Genomic DNA, 19,493 nt, shown 5'->3' with positions numbered 1-19,493 from the left:
AGATTAAAAGAAATGGTCTTTTGCATGGGATGTAGTTTTATTGGCCTTCTGAGAGGTTGAGCATTCAAATCCCCGATGGTTTTCATAAGAGTTGTAGATTCTAAACACCTCTGAAGATTACAATCCTTTTATTATTCAAAAAACTGCATATAATATTATTGAGATCTTAAATGCGCCAAAGTCGGGACATTCAGAGCTTTGTTTCTGAGACCAGTTGTAACACAGAGCACCATTGCACATCTTTAGTATTTTGTATTATTGAGAATGGTGTTAAATGCGTGTCTTACTACACGGTGTGTTCAGTGTGGGGGATTGAAACAATTGTGCTGGAAACAATACTTTTGAATTGCCTGATTATGGGCCAGATTTATTGTTGATGTAATTCCAAAACCAATGGAATTGCACCAGGGATTAAATTGGTCATATGTTCTAAAATCTCATGTTGCATTAATATGATTTTTTAGAAAATGTTTGTATAGTTGGGGGCAGGGGATTATTGAATTTTCTTGATTTTGGGATAGGAGCAACTTGATTGGTCAAACTGGGTAAATAATGACTGACAGCCCTGATTCAGCAAAGCACTTATGCACAAACTTAGGTCTCATTAATGTCAGTAGCTAATGCCTTACAGGGCTTGGTTATCATTCCGTCTGGGGCCTTGGTTGGGAACATCAGAGTCAGTGTCCTCACGGAGGTCAACATCTTCAGTGATTGTCCAGCACCAGCTGAGGTGGAGCGGGCACTGTGTGTGCATGCCTGATGTACGCGTACCAAAACAATTGCTGTACGCCCAACTCACCAAAGGACGGGGAGGCCAAAAAAACGCTTTAAAGATACCCTCAAGATAAACATCAAGAGATGTGGCATTGACACCACGCACTGGGAGATAGCAGCCCAGGCTAGGGATAACTGGCAAAGACTTGTCAGAGAAGGAATGTCCACTTTTGAGGAAAATCGCTTTGCCTTGGTCACAGAAAAATGCCAGAAAAGAAAGGTTTCAGAGTAACAGCCGTGTTAGTCTGTATTCGCAAAAAGAAAAGGAGTCCTTGTGGCACCTTAGAGACTAACCAATTTATTTGAGCATGAGCTTTCGTGAGCTACAGCTCACTTCATCAGATGCATACCGTGGAAACTGCAGCAGACTTTATATATACACAGAGAATATGAAACAATACCTCCTCCCACCCCACTGTCCTGCATGACGGTCATGCAGCAGTTGTGGCCCAACCCTGACTTCCAACACCACATGCAACATCTGCCAATGAGCCTGCAGCTCCAGGATTGGATTCCTCAGTCACCAAAGAACCCATAAAAAATAAAACCTGTGAAAGAGATCATCCTTGACCTCGAGGGATCACCAATGACGACGATAGGTTAGGAAACTTTGCAGGAGCATCTTGCCTCTTTAATGTAGAGAACACTATTCAGAACATCGTATGTGGAAAAAAATCACAGCATCCGAATCTATTTAGAATGAGTGCTCTGCTCCATGGAAAATTCCATGCTTTTAATCAGTGAGGGGAGCTCTCATACTTGTGAAACGAGGGTTGTTTGTGTGGCGTGTTTTGTGCAGTTTAAACTAGGCGACAAAGCAATTGTGTTAGTACTCAGAGGTTTTGAAAGCTTCTGAGAATACAGATCTGTGTTGCCTACATAAAAAAAGACAAAAAAATAGAAATACTTTTAGGCTCCAGGGAAGATGAAAATAGCAATGCTCCTTTGATTGTTCCTGCCCCCTGAAAATACTGCACAAGAGGTGAGCAATGGTGTGAGAAAATACCCAGTAAAGAACTTAAAATGTGAGCCTTCCAGCTCCTGTGCTGCAGAACAGCCCTATCCCTGCTTCTCTGCCTTCTGTTTCCTGACTCACACATACATTGTCTTCTGAGGAGAGATGTACCCCCTTTCTCTTGGTCTAAGATGAGCTGCAGAAAGTGTAATGGTACAGCTCTCTCTGTGCCCTAGGATAGCTCCTGGATCTACCATGATCTTCCCCAAGAGCCCACTGAATAAATAGGATGGACTGATATGACCCTCTCAACTCCTGCTGTTCAGTGGAGTCATCTACCTGGTAAGTGAGGGGACTTCCTGGGGGAGGTATCAGCCTGCTCCTGTTAGGGTGACCAGATGTCCCGATTTTATAGAGACAGTCCTGATATTCAGGGCTTTTTCTTATATAGGTGCCTATTACCCCCCACCCCCATCCCGATTTTTCACATTTGCTATCTGGTCACCCTAGCTCCTGTGATCTTTTTGTTCTGTATCTGCAGCTCTGACATGAGCAAGTACCCGTTGTGTGAATGCAGGGAGCACCCACCTCTTCTGCAGATGGGAGTCTCTTCCCCATGCTCTTGCAGAGAGTGCTCCGTTGTCTGAATGGCAGCATAGCAATAAGTGCTGGTCTCAGTGTACTCTGATGATTAAACGTTTTCTGCTAGCTGAGGCATGAATAACTTAATTTGTGGGTGAGTTGGCAGCTGTGTTCTTAAATTTGAGAGAAATGCTATGCAAAGTCCTGGTCATGACTGATGGTTGCCTACAAAACGGCTAATGTTTTGTGAAGTAAGGCTCCTAAATAAAAGTAGCCTGAGAATCAGGGGTACTGAGTACCCATAACTTCCACTGGAGTTAATGGGGGCTTTAAGCACTTATTAGCTCTGGAAAAAATGAGGCCAATTTTATTTAGATCCCTAAATTATAGGTGATACACGTAGCAATCCCTACACTTAAGATACTGTTTTCAGTTGTGTATAATAATTTGAGCTGAAATTTTCCTTGATGAATGTCTGCCTCTCGCATGATTTTTTGGTAAACTTCAGCAAAAACGGTTCAGCCATTTCTCAGAACGAGATTAGGGGAAAATGTTACTTTTGCCCATGTTAAAAAAGATCTTGTAACCATTGTGTTGAGAAGCTCTAGCATCTTTATGCTTTGGAGCAGGGACTTGACAAGATCTTTCTTGAGTGGTAACAGCTAATTTAGACCTTGTCATTTTGTATGTATAGTTGAGTTTGTTTTCCAGTGTGCATTACTGTACATTTACCAACATTGAATTTTCAGTTTGTTCCAAAACCCCCTCTATTGACATCTCAATCTGGGAAAGTTCCTCAGATTTGTCACCCAAAAAGAACGGCTCAGGTGTGGGAATCTCCGTCACATCCTCTGCGGTGAAGACTGATGCAAAGAATTCATTTAGTTTCTCTGCAACAGCCTTGTCTTCCTTGAGTGTTCCGTTAGCACCTCGATTTCCCAGTGGTCCTACTGATTGTTTGGCAGGCTGCCTGTTTCTGATGTACTATTTTTTTTAATCGCTGTCGGTTTTTGTGTCTATTGCTAGTTGCTCTTCACATTTGTTTTTGTCCTGCCTAATTCTACTTTTACATGCGACTTGCCAGAGTTTATGCTCCTTTCTATTTTCCTCAGTATGGTTAGACTTCTGGGTTTTAAAAATTGCCTTTTTTTCTCTAACCCCTTCTTTTACTCTGTTATTTAGTTAGCCACAGTAGATTTGTTATCCTTTGGGAGGGGGGAGTTGTGGGGGTGTAATACATATAGTTTGAGCCTCTATGATGGTGTTTTTAAAAAGTTTCCCTGCAGCTTACAGGCATTTCACTCTTGTGACTCTGTCTTTTAATTTCCCTTGAATTAGCTTCCTCAGATCCCTTGTTACTGGGGGGGAGGAGGGGTCCTGTGGGGTTTCTACCCCCCATGTTAAATGGAATGACAAGATAGGGCCATCTGGAAAGGGGACGAAGCCCGTTTGAAGGCCTGGTGGGAGGAGGCGCAGGGTGAGCCCAGACTGAGGCGCGTGGGGGGCACAGGACTGGTAGGGATGGGACGCGGCCCGGGGGGGGGTCTCACTCCCAGCCAGCGGCCCCATCCCCGAAAGGGGGAAACGTTGCTAGGCAACCCCGCGACGCGAGGAGGAGGAGTCTGACGCTACTTCCGCCCGGCTCTCTGTCCGTTTGCGTCATATCTCTGCGCCGCCGCCCTGTGGCTCGAGCCGGGAGGGCGGCGACGCTTGGTCTAGTGACGCCCATGGCGGCGGCAGCGCTGCGGCTCCGCCCGTGGCAGTTGCCGGAACTGGCTGGGTGGGGGGAGCGCTCGTGAGCGCCCAGCGCTTCCGGCCGCCGCGCGGAGCCCGGGGCTGCCCGGTGAGTGAGCGCGGCCCGGCTGGGGTGTGAGCCCTGCAGACCGCCCCCCCTCCCGGGGCGGGGGAAGCCCCCGGACATGTGCCCCGGGTGTGGGGATGAGGGACCGCCCCACAGACCCCTCTGCCCCCTGGGCGCCCACAGAGCCCCTCCCCCCACAGACCCTTCCGCCCCCTGGGCACAGGGGGAGCCCCACAGACCCTCTTCCCCATAGATCCCCACCCCCTGGGCACAGGGGGAGCCCCACACACCCCCTTCCCCCATAGATCCCCACCCCCTGGGCACAGGGGGAGCCCCACACACCCCCTTCCCCCATAGATCCCCACCCCCTGGGCACAGGGGGAGCCCCACACACCCCCTTCCCCCATAGAACCTCCCCCCCCCGTGGCCCTCCCAAGCGTTTCCTTCCCCAGGGGTGTGGGGATGAGGTGTTTACCTATGGACAACTCCCCCTGAGATTGTGAGACCCACAGACATTTCCTCCCAAGGGAGTGGGGCTGAGGGTTAACCCCACAGACACTCTGAACACAGTGTGAGGGTAGAGGCGTTGGATCCCAGACACACCCCTTTACAGAGGGGCAAAGTACTCCACTCAGGAAGGAACATTCAGTTGCACACGTACGAAATGGGAAATGACTGCCCAGGAAAGAGTACTGCGGAAAGGGATCTGGGGGTCATAGTAGATCACAAGCTAAATATGCATCAACGGTGTAACGCTGTTGGGGAAAAAAAGCAAACCTCATTCTGGGATGTATGAGCAGGAGTGCTGTAAGCAAGACACGAGAAGTAATTCTTCTGCTCTACTCTGCGCTGATTAGGCCTCATTTGGAGTATTGTGTCCAGTTCTGGGCGCCACATTTCAGGAAAGATGTGGACAAACTGGAGAAAGTCCAGAGAAGAGCAACAAAAATGATTAAAGGTCTAGAAAACATGAGCTATGAGGGAAGATTGAAAAAATTGGGTTTGTTTAGTCTGGAGAAGACTAAGAGGGGACATAACAGTTTTCAAGTACATAAAAGGTTGTTACAAGGAGGAGGGAGAAAAATTGTTGTTCTTGACCTCTGAGAATAGGACAAGAAGCAATGGGCTTAAATTGCAGCAAGGGCAGTTTAGGTTGGACATTAGGAAAAACTTCTTGTCAGAGTGGTTAAATACTTGAATAAATTGCCTAGGGAGGTTGTGGAATCGGCATCATTGGGGATTTTTAAGAGCAGGTTGGACAAACACCTGTCAGGGGTGGTCTAGATAATACTTAGTCCTGCCTTGAGTGCAGGGGACTGGACTAGATGATCTCTCAAGGTCCCTTCTAGTTCTGTGATTCTATAAGAGGTGTGATGATGGGGGTGAGTGGAATCTCTCCAACTGTTGTGACGGGGACGTTGCCCTGCACATCCCCTCATGCCCAGTATCTCTTGGGGTTGTTGGTGTCACCGTGTTTAACGTGGTTATTGTACCACAGATGCTGCAGGTGGAGTGTAAGGGGAATTGCTAGGTGTTGTGTGGTGCATGGGATGAGATTAGTGTAAATACCCGGCTAGGAAAGGGTGTGAAGTCCATTGTGATGTTTTGATCCAGTTTGATGAGGTCCTGTGGCAACACACCATCACAATGTCATGCAGGAGTCTGCCCTGTTGGCCAAACTTCCATGAGTGTTAGCCTGATAACTTCCGTGTTTTCCTGACCCCATCCCTACAGCACTGTTAGCTGGGCTTCACATGCTCACTTTATCTGTCATCTAAACTTGGTGCCACTCTTCTGTTCCAGTGGCCATTCTGCTGTGCTTCACAGATTATAATTGTCACTTTAGCCATACTGGATTATGCCTGACAAAACTGGCTTTCTGTCTTTTGTTTTGTCAGGCAGTTCTGCCTCTAGACCAGAGGTTCTCAAACTGGGGAGTGTGGAATGTATTTGGGGGTGGGGCCTGAGAAGCTTTTTTTTGTGGGGGGGAGGAACTTGTTGCGCACATTTTACCCACAGCAATGCCTAACTAGCAAAACGGATTCCTCCAGACATATCAGGTCCTCAGATGGCGCTGTCCTTTTTGTCGGATTTCTGTTTAAGCTTGCATAGCATTCTGCATAGTCGTTGCCATCTGTATGTTAATCTGTTTGCTACGACACTGTGTGCACATTTAATTGTACACATGGACCACAATCACAATTTTGCTTTTATTACAATGGATCGTTGGCTCAAAAAATAACCAACGCAAGTGAAAAACAGAAGCCGAACCTGATTGAAGTGAAGCACCGCCACTGCGTATATTGGTATATGTACTTGTGTGACGGGGCAGGGCGTAAACTACTACAGACACAAAGGAGGAGAGCGCGATCAAATAAGTTTGAAAACCACTACTCTAGACGGTGGCACTTTAGTATGGCATGTGACTTGGATAACAGAGAGCTGGCCATACATGAACACATGGTCCCCAGGTCTACAAGCTGCTCCCTGTGGGCAGACTCCCTGTGCCCACACAGCAGTTTGCAGGCTTCAGTGACAGAGCATCTCTTTTAGGAGAAATGGATATGGATGTTTCTCTTGGCACAGATACGTGCTTGAAGCAGAGAATGCTGTTAGCAGTTTGAACGGGAGTTTGTCACCCACTGGAAGTGAAAGCCTTCCATTGCACTATATACCTTATTGAATATATTAAATTAGTGTTTCCTGTTTGAACAAATTCCAATAGAATGGAAGACCAATGTTAAGGACGAGTGCATTCTGCACCTTGATGGTAGTTCTTAGTTCTATTATCACAGCTTTATGGAGAGTGTGGGTTATTAATGTTCATATAATACACTGGTTTAATGATTCGGATAGTCTCTCTTGGGCCTGACTCTTAGAAACTAATAGATAGGGTATACAGTTTAAGGAATTCTCTAGCTCAAGTGGAAGAGGCTGGTGACTTTGAAGCTGAAGATTCTGTGCTCACTCTCTGGTGATGACCATTGGTGTCTGTACTCGGGACAGTTCGTAATAATAGCTTTTTCAACTTTTGGTAATTTGTTCAATCAGTAAACAAGTAGCTAATTACAAAGTGATACAGGAAGTATTGTAACATGTAAAGTAGTTAAAGGCTTGTACCTCTACTGAAAAACTCACTTCCAAACTGTGCTGATATCAAATGCTTTATCAATTAACGGATCTTTGCTTAGTTAACCCCAAAATATATAGTCTGAGATGAGAGGGAAGAGAAAATGTGTCTGGGATAAATTAAAAGAAATGGAAGTTGTGTTTAGCCATCCAAGCTCCATCGTCCATGCTTGGTAAAAGATGTCAATCTACAGTAGGCCTTGCAAGGGGCAGACCAATCATAAGAACGTAAGAGCTGTCATACTGGGTCAGACCATGGTCCATAACCCTGTTATTTTAGAACAGTTTTCCCAACTTGTGGAGATAAATAATTAGCCCCACTGTTTTATAGTCTCCTTGACTTCTGTGTTTTGAGAACTCATATTTTCACTTCATCCAACTTTTGTTTAAAATATCTTTTTGTTTACCCCCAAAAGCCTATTCTCAGGAATTATTCTATTTGGGATTGTAAGTATGCTTTTATTATGCACCTTAATGAAAGCATTTCTTTTGATCCTTCTTTTGTTCGCTTAGTCTTTATTACATTTTAGAATCCTATTAGATTGAACTCTGCACTTTTTTAGCATCTTACTTCTGATTTCTTAAGGAGTGAATCTGCCATAATGATGACTGTGACTTGAAATAGAAGTTAACTTTTGAAAAATCTAATTACTTTCTATGAATGGCTGCTAGCTTATTTCTAATAGAAATGAGACACATCTAATCTAGTCTGTGCTTCGGGCCAGATTTTTCAAAAGTGCTTTTCTGAAAATCTGGCCACTTTGTTAAGGTGTCGGAATGGGAGTTGGGCTTTTAAGTTTTGGTTTCTTCATGATAGGCAACTAACATGTGATGTTGTTAACAGCAGTTTGCAGAAAGAAGAAAGATGGAAAGTAATGCAGTGTTGCTAGAATCAAAGTCCTCGCCGATAAACCTTCTTAACGAAATGCATCAGCTGCGTCTTCTGGGCCATCTTTGTGATGTGACCGTTAGTGTGGAGTATCAAGGTGTCAGGGGAGAGTTTGTTGCTCACAAAGCTGTATTGGCAGCAACAAGCAAGTTCTTCAAGGAGGTGTTTCTTAATGAGAAGAGCATGGATAGCCCAAGGTCAAACGTGTTCTTGAATGAGGTCCAGGTAGCTGATTTTGCTTCATTTCTTGAGTTTGTGTATACTGCGAAGGTAGAAGTGGAGGAAGACCGTGTGCAACGTATGCTGGAAATAGCTGAAAAGCTTAAGTGTTTGGACCTGTCTGAAACCTGTTTTCAGCTGAAGAAGCAAATGCTTGAATCAGTGTTGCTGGAGTTGCAAAATTTCTCTGAATCACAGGATGCTGAGGAGAACAGTGGTATCCAATCAAATGCTTTACTTGAATTGAAGACAACTGTTGTGTCAGAAGGTGACCATGCAGACTGTCCTCCTGATTCTCCCAGTTCCCGCATGGAAAGACCCAGCAATGGAGTTTCTCCCGAGAGGCCAACTGCCAAATCAAAGGAGAAGGTTGACAAGAAAAAAGAAACCATGAAGCCTCCCTATGCCAAAATAAGAAGAGCCAGTGGGAGACTGGCTGGGAGGAAAGTATTTGTAGAAATCCCCAAGAAGAAGTACACAAGGCGGTTGAGAGAGCAACAGAAGAATGCAGAGGATGCTACTGAAGAGAACAAGTTCCCGAAAGACCAAATCATGCATGATGTGGAGAAGGAAGAGGGGCAAGTGGAGAACAGCATGAAGCCTGAGAATGAAGAGTGCAATGGCAACTTTGAATTAGAAGACAACTTTAAAAAATCAGAGGAGGATAAGAAGAAACGAGGCAGCAACTTCAAATGCAGCACCTGCAAGAAGGAATTCCTGTATGAGAAGAGCTTCCTCAAGCACATAAAGCACAGTCACGGCATTGCAGCTGAAATCATTTACCGGTGTGAAACCTGCAGTCAGACCTTTGCCAACCGGTGCAATTTAAAAAGCCACCAGCGCCATGTCCACACCAGTGAGCGCCACTTCCCTTGTGAACTCTGTGGTAAGAAGTTCAAGAGGAAGAAGGACGTCAAGAGGCACATTCTTCAGGTTCATGAGGGTGGTGGGGAGCGTCATCAGTGCCAACAGTGTGGAAAGGGTTTGAGCTCCAAAACTGCCTTGAGGCTTCATGAAAGGACGCATACAGGCGACAAGCCTTATGGGTGCACAGAGTGTGAGGCTAAATTTTCTCAGCCTTCTGCACTTAAAACACACATGAGGTACGAACAGACTTAACTGGCCTTGTTAGATTCTGGTGGGAAAGGTAAAATCCACTGAAAGACATCCTGAACCTCAAGTAGAGTGAGGATTTAAAAGGAGACTGACTGGAGGGTTTCAATATATCCCTTTTCAGAGTGTTTTCTTTCTAATTAGGGGAGCACTGTCATTTAATCTAAGCCCAAAGTATAGGTTTAGGCCCCAATCCAGCAAGCACTTAAGCACATAAATTTATTCATGTGAGTAGTTCCATTGAAATCAGTGGGACTGCTCTCATAAGTAAAACTACACATATGCTAGAATGTTTGAAGGTTTGGGGCCTTAGGTTTTTTTTTAACTGATTTAAGAAACACTAAAATTAATAGTAAAATGTTATGCAGTGGGAATGAAAAATGTTTTTAAAAATGTAAAAATCCTCAGTGGTGTGTGTAACCCAAATAAAACAGCACCAGGATGCTGCAAAAAAACCCCAAGAAGTGAAATTGACTAGAAACAGACCAATCTGGTGTCACTGTCAGCGAATTAAGTGCAGAAAGTAGACAGACAGCAGGAATGATGAGGACTGTAGCAGGGCAATAAAGCTTAATATTTATATAGCACTTAGAAAATGAGAATATTGTGCCTTTGCACATGGAACTCATGAAGTCCATGTGAGCTGCGTGTCTGTGAGGGCAAATTTGGCTCACTTGGGGCTTGAGACTGCAAGGTGATGAGCTACTCTGGCCCTGACGCTGCAAAAGCACTTAAGCATGTGTTTAAAGTAAAGGGAATTACTTGTTCTTAAAGTTGAATACATGTGTAAGTGTTTTGTAGGATTGGGGCCAATGCCTTGCAGAGTCAACCCCTCGCTAACCCACAGAGCACACTCTGAGACAGGGTAAGTGTGGGAAAAGTGAGGTAGATGGTGCATTCCCCAAAATGTCACTTTCCGAGCTGGAACTAGAATTCTGGAAGGTTCTGACATCACTAGGCCACTCTCTCCTCTGAGGTATGAAGTTCATTCGATTTTAGTCTCTTAATCTAAACGTACTACATACAGACAGGATGCTTTCTGTCATTATAGTTCCATTGAAATCAATGAGATTTCACATGATAGTAAACACTATGCCCCGTAGTAAGCATTTGCAGGATTAGGTCCTAAAATGTTGTTACCAACACAGATAGCGAATTTTTTCAGCATCACCCTCTAAAGTGTTGGGACCATTTGACACTGAAAATCATTCACTGGTCAGGAAAATGAATGAGATTCCCCCTCTAACTGGTACCAATATGAATGGACAATGCTATCTATGATGATTTTATTGTTTAAGTATTGAGAAGGTGCTCAGCATTGTATGTGTCATGCATATCAAGACAGTCCCTGTCCCGAGAGCTTATACTCTAGAAGACAGACCTAGAAAGACAAGATGCTTGGGAGACCCAGAGGAAGAACCCACTTCAGATAATTACCTAATTTTTTCATTTTAATTTTTACATATAATCTCCCCTGCTAATATTTAACTGTGAGAACTGATCATCTGGTATTTTTGTTCCTGCAGAACTATTCAAAGGAGACAAGTAAATCAAGTGTGAAGTTCATGTGTAGGCAGGAAGTTAAAGGTAGATGCAACTGAAGTGCAGTTATAGACCCTGATCCTGCAAGCTGCTCTGCATGGACCCTGGACTTCACCCATGCAGATCTCATTGCAGGACTGAAGCTATAATAAGGAAAATGACTGTATAAAAATGCAGTGTAGTTGTAGCCGTGTTGGTTCCAGGATATAGAGAGACAAGGTGGGTGAGGTAATATCCTTTATTGGACCAACTTCTGTTGGTGAGAGAGTTAAGCTTATATAAAAATGGCATTTTCCTGTTCTGCTCTCTCTGTGTCTTCAGTCTGAGCCATAGCCACTTACTTTACTTTGTAGGTCTGACAACTCTGCAGAGCCAGCACAGCTAGGGAATAGCGAACCAAACTATGTTCTGGCTCAGTAATCATTTAAAAAGAATTGTTAGCCAAATTCTGATTGCAGAAAATGTTATTGATGATATCCGAGCCATAAAGATTACTGCTTGACTTTCAGATTCCAGGTGCAATTTAAAAGAACAGTTTATATTTTTATTACAATTAAATATAATTTAACCCTCTATATCTTTCCCTCTCCATTTTTGTATTTGAAGTGTGTAAAAATTCAGTATAGATTTTTAAGCTTACCAAAAACTTCTTTGGCTCAAATATTTCTGGATCCTGATTCCAAATCATGGAATGTGATAGTCAGGCACAGCACTCTGCTTGTGTGGATCACAGCTCAGAATCTCGGCTTGATTAGGAAATCTTAGAAAGACAATTAGCACTGAACTCCACAATGCCAAATTTTTTTAGTCACATTTCAGAGGATAGCCATACAGTAACAGTGACTAGTAATGTACTGTAGAGGAGAGAGAACCTTTTAGCTTAATGGTATTTTTTCATTTCAGAATCCACACTGGTGAAAAACCATTTGTCTGTGATGAATGTGGTGCAAGATTCACACAGAATCACATGCTTATATATCATAAAAGGTGTCACACAGGCAAGTTTCTTCTTTTGTCACCCTCGCCATGTAAAGGGATGTTAGGTGCAAAACTTATGTTATTTAGAACCTAACTGCTGTTGCAGCTTGTGTTTGTGACATTATGTGACATATGTTTGTGACATTTATAATGTGTGTGTGTGGGTGGGGGGGAGATCATGATTTTGTGAATAGGTGTCTTTACCCAGGTTGCTAGGTTTAAGGAAATGTACAAAAAAGGGTTAAGTTTAATTAGCATTTCCTAAAGAAAAAAACACAGCACAAGACTTCAGTAAAACACCAGCTGTATAAATAATTGCAGCCATCTGGATCCTGAGTCGATCAGGAGCTCCAGTATGAAGCACAAGTAAATTTTTGTTGCATATTCTGCTTTTCTCTATTGGAGTTAGAGCATTTTTGAGAGAGACGGGGGGGATCTTCAAAGCTTCACCCTTAACATTTTTGGAATTTACTACCGTAAAAACAAGTTTTTAAATGTGCCCTTATCAAAAATATTGCAGCATCCCACACCTTTCCTTCATACAGGTTTAGTGTCATTTAGTTCAATAAACTAATACTGGTCTGCAAAATTGTTTAAAAAGGAATTCTGATAAACCCAGCTATTTGACTGTGAGTGTCAGTAAAAAGGTCTTTTTTGTTTTTGTTTACAAAGGGCTCATTCATGAGACACCTTTACTCGGTCTGCGTTTTGCTCCCTTACTTCCCTGCATGGGCTACCCACATCAGTGGTCTTTGCTTGTGGGCGGGAAGTGGGTAGAAGTGGGCGAAGCCTATTAAAGGGAATGGAAGTTTCCCATTGGCTTCAATGGACTTTGGAATACGGGTAGCTGGAGACTGCTTTGGAAATTCAGTCCCATTGTTAGTAAGGCTTTATCCTAATTATTAAAGCTAACTATGAACTCATGTCCTGGGCAGACATGCAGCAATTAACCTAAGAAACATAATTTTAAAAGTGGCTTATTTTAACCTGTAATTATCTACTTCATACACTTGTGATTTAAATCTCATGTGCTGGATTGACATTCTACCACCAGACTTAAGTCATGTGTGGGGAATTTCTTCTTTTCCTTTTGCATTTCTTACCCACACGTGTCAGAAATCTCTCCATCCCCCCTGCTCGTGGACTCTTCTGCCTTGAACAAATGTGAGCTGGCAGAAAATGTAAAACCAGTGACATGTTAACACAGGGAAACTTGCCTTAAGCAACAACCGAATGTCAGCTACTTAATGGAGTGGCCTTCTAATAAAGGTGAGCAGGACTGTGTTCAGTATGGGCCCAAGCCAAAGGCTGCTAAGTTAGTGGAACGACTCCAACTAACTGACGACTTCAGTGGGCTTTTGTTCAGGTACTACATTTGGGGATATTTTGGTGCCTTCTGAGAGTGGTGCCTTGTACAGCTTCTCAAACAGGCATATTCCGTACCTGATAAGGCAGCGCTGACTCCCCTGAGCTAGGCCCATTGAAATCCCTTTTGACATTGACCTGTGTTTAGTTTGTATATAATAGCTCTGTGTTTGCATGGTTCTAAAACACTCCTTTGTTTTTTCCTTCTCTGATTCACCCTGGCTGTAGGGGAAAGGCCTTTTATGTGTGAAACATGTGGGAAGAGCTTTGCCTCGAAGGAGTACTTGAAACACCATAATAGAATACATACCGGATCCAAGCCGTTTAAATGTGAAGTTTGCTTCAGAACATTTGCACAGAGGAATTCGCTTTACCAGCATATTAAAGTTCACACAGGTAGGAAACATTTGTTTGGAAAGTAAAGTGTCAAGATCTATAGGTCTAAATCTTAAGACTATTTAATGTTGAGGGACTCCTTTAACCAAGAACTTTTATTACTTTTAAACGTACTAATCCTTTGTGGAACTCTTAAAACTATTTTCAACCAATGGTGGTGTTTCCTCCATTCCTTTCCTCTTACCCCATCCTCCAAAAATGTGTTCTCCCTGCTGGTTATATAACAGCAGTTAACTATCAAGCACTTCACAGAGCTGTGCTGATGCCCCATGAGACACGCAGAGAAGTTTATAGTAAATAAAGTTTATAGTAAATAAAGAGCCGTATCTGGCTTGACAAAGCCCTGGCGGGGATGATTTAGTTGGGGATTGGTCCTACTTTGAGCAGGGGGTTGGACTAGATGACCTCCAGAGGTCCCTTCCAACCCTGATATTCTATGATTCTATGATCCATTTTAGCTCCATTCAAAATACTGCAAAGATCAATTTTGTCTTTGCAGACCTGTCCTCCCACCCACCTTTCTTGCTTGCTTCCTCTTCCCAATTTGTGTTTGTCTCTGCCTGTACCCTGTTCTCTGACATGAGAAGCAAAATGGCCATGGGCACAACTGCATCTCTGCTCAGACGCAGCCTTGCTTCCCTAGTGGTTCCATCTGAACCATGCAACCCTAGTCAGTGTCAGGTTGCTGCTGCCAGCATCTCTGAGCAAACACTACCTACTGCCTTTGCTGATTGGGTCCTTGACATTGTCTTTGACTCTACGCTCTCCTTCACCCATAGCTATATGGCTTCCTCCATAACTTCATCTGTATCTTATCAGCCTCAGTTCTACCCCTGCTGAAATCTTCATCCATGTCTTTATCTCCTCTTTTGTCTGTTGGAGTGCTCCTTAGTTTCCAACACTGCAGCACGGTGCGAATGTTTCTGTCTAGCTTTGCTCATGTACAAAGTGAAGCCTGCGCTATAACCATCTAGTTGCTCTCCACTGCAAGAGCCAGCTTAATATTGTCCACAGTTATGAAATTCTCCCTAGACACTCTCTCTACTTTCCTCCCCTCAGCTTGTCTAGCACTGGTCTCTTCTCTGTCCCTGCACACAATCCTGCCACTGATGCTAAAGCCTTCTCCCCTATATTGCCTGCCATCTGCAATACCAACCTTGTATTGCTCTGCCTCATCACATTTGCATCTATTTTCAAATAATCTGAAACCCCTGCTGTCTTTCCCTGTGCTATTATTTAACCCTGTGGCTGTATCACAAAATGCTTTACTAGGGTAAATAATAAATCACGGGTGAAAGATGCTTTAGACTAAAATGCATTTTACCTGCTGAATGGTATTGTGATCTGCTTTGGTAGATGGTGTGATAAACCCCAGAATTCCTGCCCTAGTAAAATACTGATATAGGTAAATATGAAAACTCATGTATTTCAGGCCAGAAGCTCAGTTGATGCAAGTGCTCTGTTGACTTCAATAGCGCTAAACCGATTTACACTAGCAGAGGATCTGCCTTTAAACTATAGCAATGGTCTGTTTACCTTGGATGTGTCAGTATAATTTTCTGCAAATCTGAAATTCCCGCAAATGTATTTGCAGGCTTTCTGAACATGCCTGTACGTGCCTAGTCAAATATATGTGATATGAGGGCACGTATGAGATTACCAAAGGAGCAGCACTCTGGGTACGGCTAAGAGGTCAGTCTAACCCTGTGCTCTGATTTCAGGTGAACGGCCCTATTGTTGTGATCAGTGTGGTAAGCAGTTCACGCAGCTCAACGCATTGCAGCGCCATCATCGAATACACACGGGGGAGAAACCGTTCATGTGCAATGCGTGTGGGCGAACGTTCACGGATAAATCGACCTTGCGGCGGCACACTTCAGTAAGGACGGAGTCTTGCTACAGACTCCACTGCTAGTTCCCGTCGGCCTGATCTCGCATTTCAGACACGCCTGTGTAAAATGGGCCCGTTCTAGAAAAGGGCCTGTTGGCTTTAGAACACCTAAGTAAATGCATTGTCCCATTGAGGCCGACAGCTTTCCTGGGTTACAGTCAAACTAATCTGACTACTGGCAGCATAGCAAACACACATAGCAGGAAGGAGAGTTATTTTTCTCACTCTTTCACTGACCCAGCATATGACCTTGGGTCTGCCATTTCCCTGCGAAATGGAAGTGATAATACAGGGGGGCTGTGTGAGACTTCACTTATTTGGAGAGAGACACTGCTTTGCCAAGTTTACACTTGATGAAATGGAGCAACGGGGCCCATCAGGGACCTGACTGGAGCAGCACTGGGGCTGCTGTTTTCAGCGTCAACTTATAATAGCTCAGGCCTCTTCTCCCTGTCTCCAGAGGGCTGCCATAGGAGTCCATTTTGGTGACTGTGTGCCTGCTTGAGAATCCCCATGTAGGAAGATGTAGCAAGTCCCCCTCCTTTTGACACTGTCTGAGCAGTATAAAAGCTGAGGAGCAGGGCACAGAATCTGCCCCATTATTTGTAAACAGATTTTAGATCCTTGGCTGGCAGATTCTGTAGAAAGGCAAAGTGTTGTCATTCTAAACAGCAAGTGCTGAAACGGTGTTGTGTTTGGTTTTAGATACATGATAAGAATACACCCTGGAAGTCTTTCCTGGTTATTGTTGAAGGAGTGTCTAAGAACGATGAAGGTCACAAGACAGAGCTTCCTGATGAAGAGTATCACATGTCACCTAAAATAACAGAGAAGTTGCTGTCTTTTTCTGAAAATGGCCACTATCAAAACTTGACTGCTGTCCCAGGGAGTGTGACTGCACTGCATGACAACAGTTCTACCATAGTGACAGACTGCAAATCGGATGGGACTGTGGGACCCCAAGAAGCCCTCATAGCTACCACCTTAAGTGAGCTTACAGTACTACATACACAGACAGATGCTCTTCAGCCGCAGCTCCATGCTCTGGTGAATATGGAATAATTTGGTATTGTTCACCAACCCAGCCTAACTTCTGACTTTGCCAGTAACCTAGTGATGTAATTAGGAGAAAGCATAGACCCAAAAGGAAGAGGGACTAGTCGTGGATGACATTCACGGCATTTATCTCCTCCTCACCCTTAAAACACCAATCAGTAATCTTCAATTTGCATAGTCTAGCTGTAGCTCCTTTTCCCAGCTGATAGCTATTATTCTACTTCATTCGTTTCTTGATTTTTCTGTACCCTTTGTTATGAAAGTGTGAAATAGTACAATCACTTCAGAGAGCAGTTAACCTCAAGCAGAGCATATGAAGACCTGCCATTGTTTTAATCTCTGGAAATTGGTCCACGCAGTCTTCTCTTCGCTACCCTTCCTGCAAAGGTGTGGTAAGCCCTTCTTCCTTTTGTTTGGATGGCTTGAGTGCAGCTCCCTTAGAAAGGAGGGTGCGGGTTTTTTTGTTTTGTTTCCAATTCAGTTCCACAACACGTGTGAACAAAACAGAAATATTGTGGTGTTTCTGGCCTAACGGTCAATGGAATTAAATATACTTTCCTAGTAAAAGTTCATATGTAGAAAATAAAATTCTGTTAAATTTCATTTCAGAAAGTGTTTTAATCTTGGCTTTGCCAAAGCTTCAAGCAGAATTATTTTAGTGTTTGGAAAAACTAATGGGAGCAAGCTTGGGAAATGTATGGAGTTACATTCCAATAGTTCCTATTTTTCCATAGCAAAAATATGGAACTTGTAGCCTGCGGGTTTGGGTGTTGGAAGCAGATTGCGCTGTTCTAAAATAGCTCATACACTGTTACGGAACTCGCTCCAATAAGAAGTGTCAATTGTGAATTAGCAGGATCACTAATCTAGTGATTAAAATAACTCACTAAATTTGCACTCTTAAACTCTGATCTTGCAACTGGCTCTAGTGGTGCAGATCCCTATTGACTAATGTGAGCACAGGGGTTTCTCCTGATGGATTCATTTGTGGAATAGGGGCCTTGGGGTACAGGTGATAAGTGGGATACATTAAGGCCATTCAAGTCGTTTCAGGCCCCAAATTTTACTTTAGAAAAGGCTTATTGAAATAACCACATAAATGTTTTTCTTTACAAGTTCTGTAAAAACTTTTTGAAGAGTCATTGTTGGAAATGCAACCACTGCAGCTTTGGGCTAGTGCCTGGAAGTGCCCAAGCTGAGGCAAATGCCAAAAATAAATGACATCAGTGCTGACATTTATATTTTTAAAGCTTTTGTTTTCCTGGTTAGAATGGTATTTAGTATCTGAGCTGAGAAATTTAACAGGAAGATATTGACAATGTGCCTTTTTTAAGTGTCAAGGAAGGTAGTGCTTGCTCCAAAATCCATTAAGGCAGTAGGAGTCTTCCCTTTGCTCCAAAAGCCCACTGAAATCAGGCTTTATGGGTTGAATTCTGCAAGCTATGCTCCCAATAATCTGATTGTCAGTGGCACTCCTCAAGGGTGGTGAGGGTTAACCTGGTAAGAGATTGCAGGATCAGACCTTTCTGTGGAACCCACCATCTACAAAAATCTTGTCAAATTCAGGGTGTTAGTTTTCGTTCTAATCCTTTGTTTTACAGTGAGACTATCTTACAGGTAGTAAAGGGAACACAAGTGAGATGGCTCAGTACAACCAGTTTCTTTCCATTGCAAGGGGTTTCACTTTCCAAGTTAGTTTATTCTTAGTGAGAGAAAATGTATACGTTAATGTTCAGTTTTTTCTTTATTTTGTGAGGAAATGACATGTGTTTGGTGTGTTTAACTGAGCAGAGGCTGATTAGGTCCGTGAAGAAGGCCTGAGCCTGTTCCCACGGATTTTAAGTGGAGCAGAATTAGCCCTATGGTTAACAGCATTTTAAGATGAAGCTTTCAACAATTAAACATCTTAATCCCACTTGCCTTTTTTACAACTCAAAGAGGCAAACCAGTGGGCTAGAAAAGGCACAAACCATTTTAGATCAGTACAATTTTGTGCTTTTGTGAGCATTTTAGGAGCAATATACTTGTTAATCAACTTGACCAAGCAATTAACTGTTCCAAATCGGGCCAGATCTTCAGCTATGTCAGTTTATAGCAGCTGAGGACCTGCCCTTCTGATTTTTGCAGATATTAAATTTTTTGGTGAAGGTTCCTTAAAGTAGATTTTTTTTTTTAAGAACCAGTTTGAGAAAAGCTTGCTGAAAGTTAAGCACAATCCATCATTATGGCCCACTCCTGAAAGACTTACTGGTAGGCAAAGCAATAAAAATAACCAAACTGTGGACCAGAGTTTTGGGGTATTTTTGAACCTTAAAGGAGCTTCTGATGTTACCTTTGAACCCTAGCTTAATCCAGAAAAAGGGTTTAAAAAAATAGCTTTCCAGAAGGTTATATTTGACATATTTATTCAAACATTGTGTTCCCTTTGAGTGTTGAAGTTCAAATGATTCCTAATGACCCATGTACAGTGTTTGTAGATATATTTAAATCCTGAGTATTAGTACCTGTAGACAGAGGAAATTTTTGTATTCCATGAATGTATGGAAGTGAGTAACCTGTACGAACTATTAAATCCTATTAAAATATTGAACTAGTTACTGCCCTTTTTGTAAGTGACTTGCTTGGAGTACCATACATTCCTCTTCCCTGAGAACAATGCATTGTATATTGCAGAGAGCTTATGATTTTAGATAATTACGGTAACTCTACATAAATTGCTACTGATCACCTGGTGACTTAGGCCCTAATAATTCCAATTGTTCAGTACTCCGTTTTGCTTCCATAGTGCTGATTATTTCTGCAA

General features: G+C 43.1%; 1 protein-coding gene across 2 annotated transcripts; it reads left to right on the top strand.

The window, feature by feature from the left end:
* The first annotated feature begins 4,005 nt into the window (after positions 1 to 4,005).
* Positions 4,006 to 19,284, top strand: GZF1 (GDNF inducible zinc finger protein 1). 2 transcript variants are annotated; one of them, XM_077814119.1, is made up of 6 exons: positions 4,006 to 4,154; positions 8,089 to 9,452; positions 11,908 to 12,002; positions 13,576 to 13,743; positions 15,465 to 15,622; positions 16,340 to 19,284. In XM_077814119.1, exons 2-6 carry the CDS (start codon positions 8,107 to 8,109, stop codon positions 16,694 to 16,696), a joined length of 2,124 nt encoding a protein of 707 aa, XP_077670245.1. In that variant the 5' UTR covers positions 4,006 to 4,154; positions 8,089 to 8,106; the 3' UTR covers positions 16,697 to 19,284. The 2 variants fall into 2 exon arrangements, with proteins under 2 accessions (XP_077670245.1, XP_077670244.1); XM_077814118.1 differs by having other exon boundaries at positions 8,086 to 9,452.
* Positions 19,285 to 19,493: the final 209 nt, after the last annotated feature.

The sequence above is a fragment of the Eretmochelys imbricata genome, chromosome 3 (genome assembly GCF_965152235.1).
Source record: "Eretmochelys imbricata isolate rEreImb1 chromosome 3, rEreImb1.hap1, whole genome shotgun sequence".
In the NCBI taxonomy this organism is placed as follows: Eukaryota; Metazoa; Chordata; order Testudines; family Cheloniidae; genus Eretmochelys; species Eretmochelys imbricata.
The sequence above is the reverse complement of the archived record's forward strand: the minus strand, read 5'-3'. Positions and strand labels throughout refer to the sequence as shown.

What these genes read in the sequence shown, in the direction of transcription:
- GZF1 (XM_077814119.1), top strand. Translation starts at nt 8,107, where the DNA reads ATGGAAAGTAATGCAGTGTTGCTAGAATCAAAGTCCTCGCCGATAAAC. An exon ending in GCACTTAAAACACACATGAG is followed by an intron (nt 9,453 to 11,907) that starts GTACGAACAGAC and finishes TTTTCATTTCAG; the next exon opens with AATCCACACTGGTGAAAAAC. An exon ending in TCATAAAAGGTGTCACACAG is followed by an intron (nt 12,003 to 13,575) that starts GCAAGTTTCTTC and finishes CCCTGGCTGTAG; the next exon opens with GGGAAAGGCCTTTTATGTGT.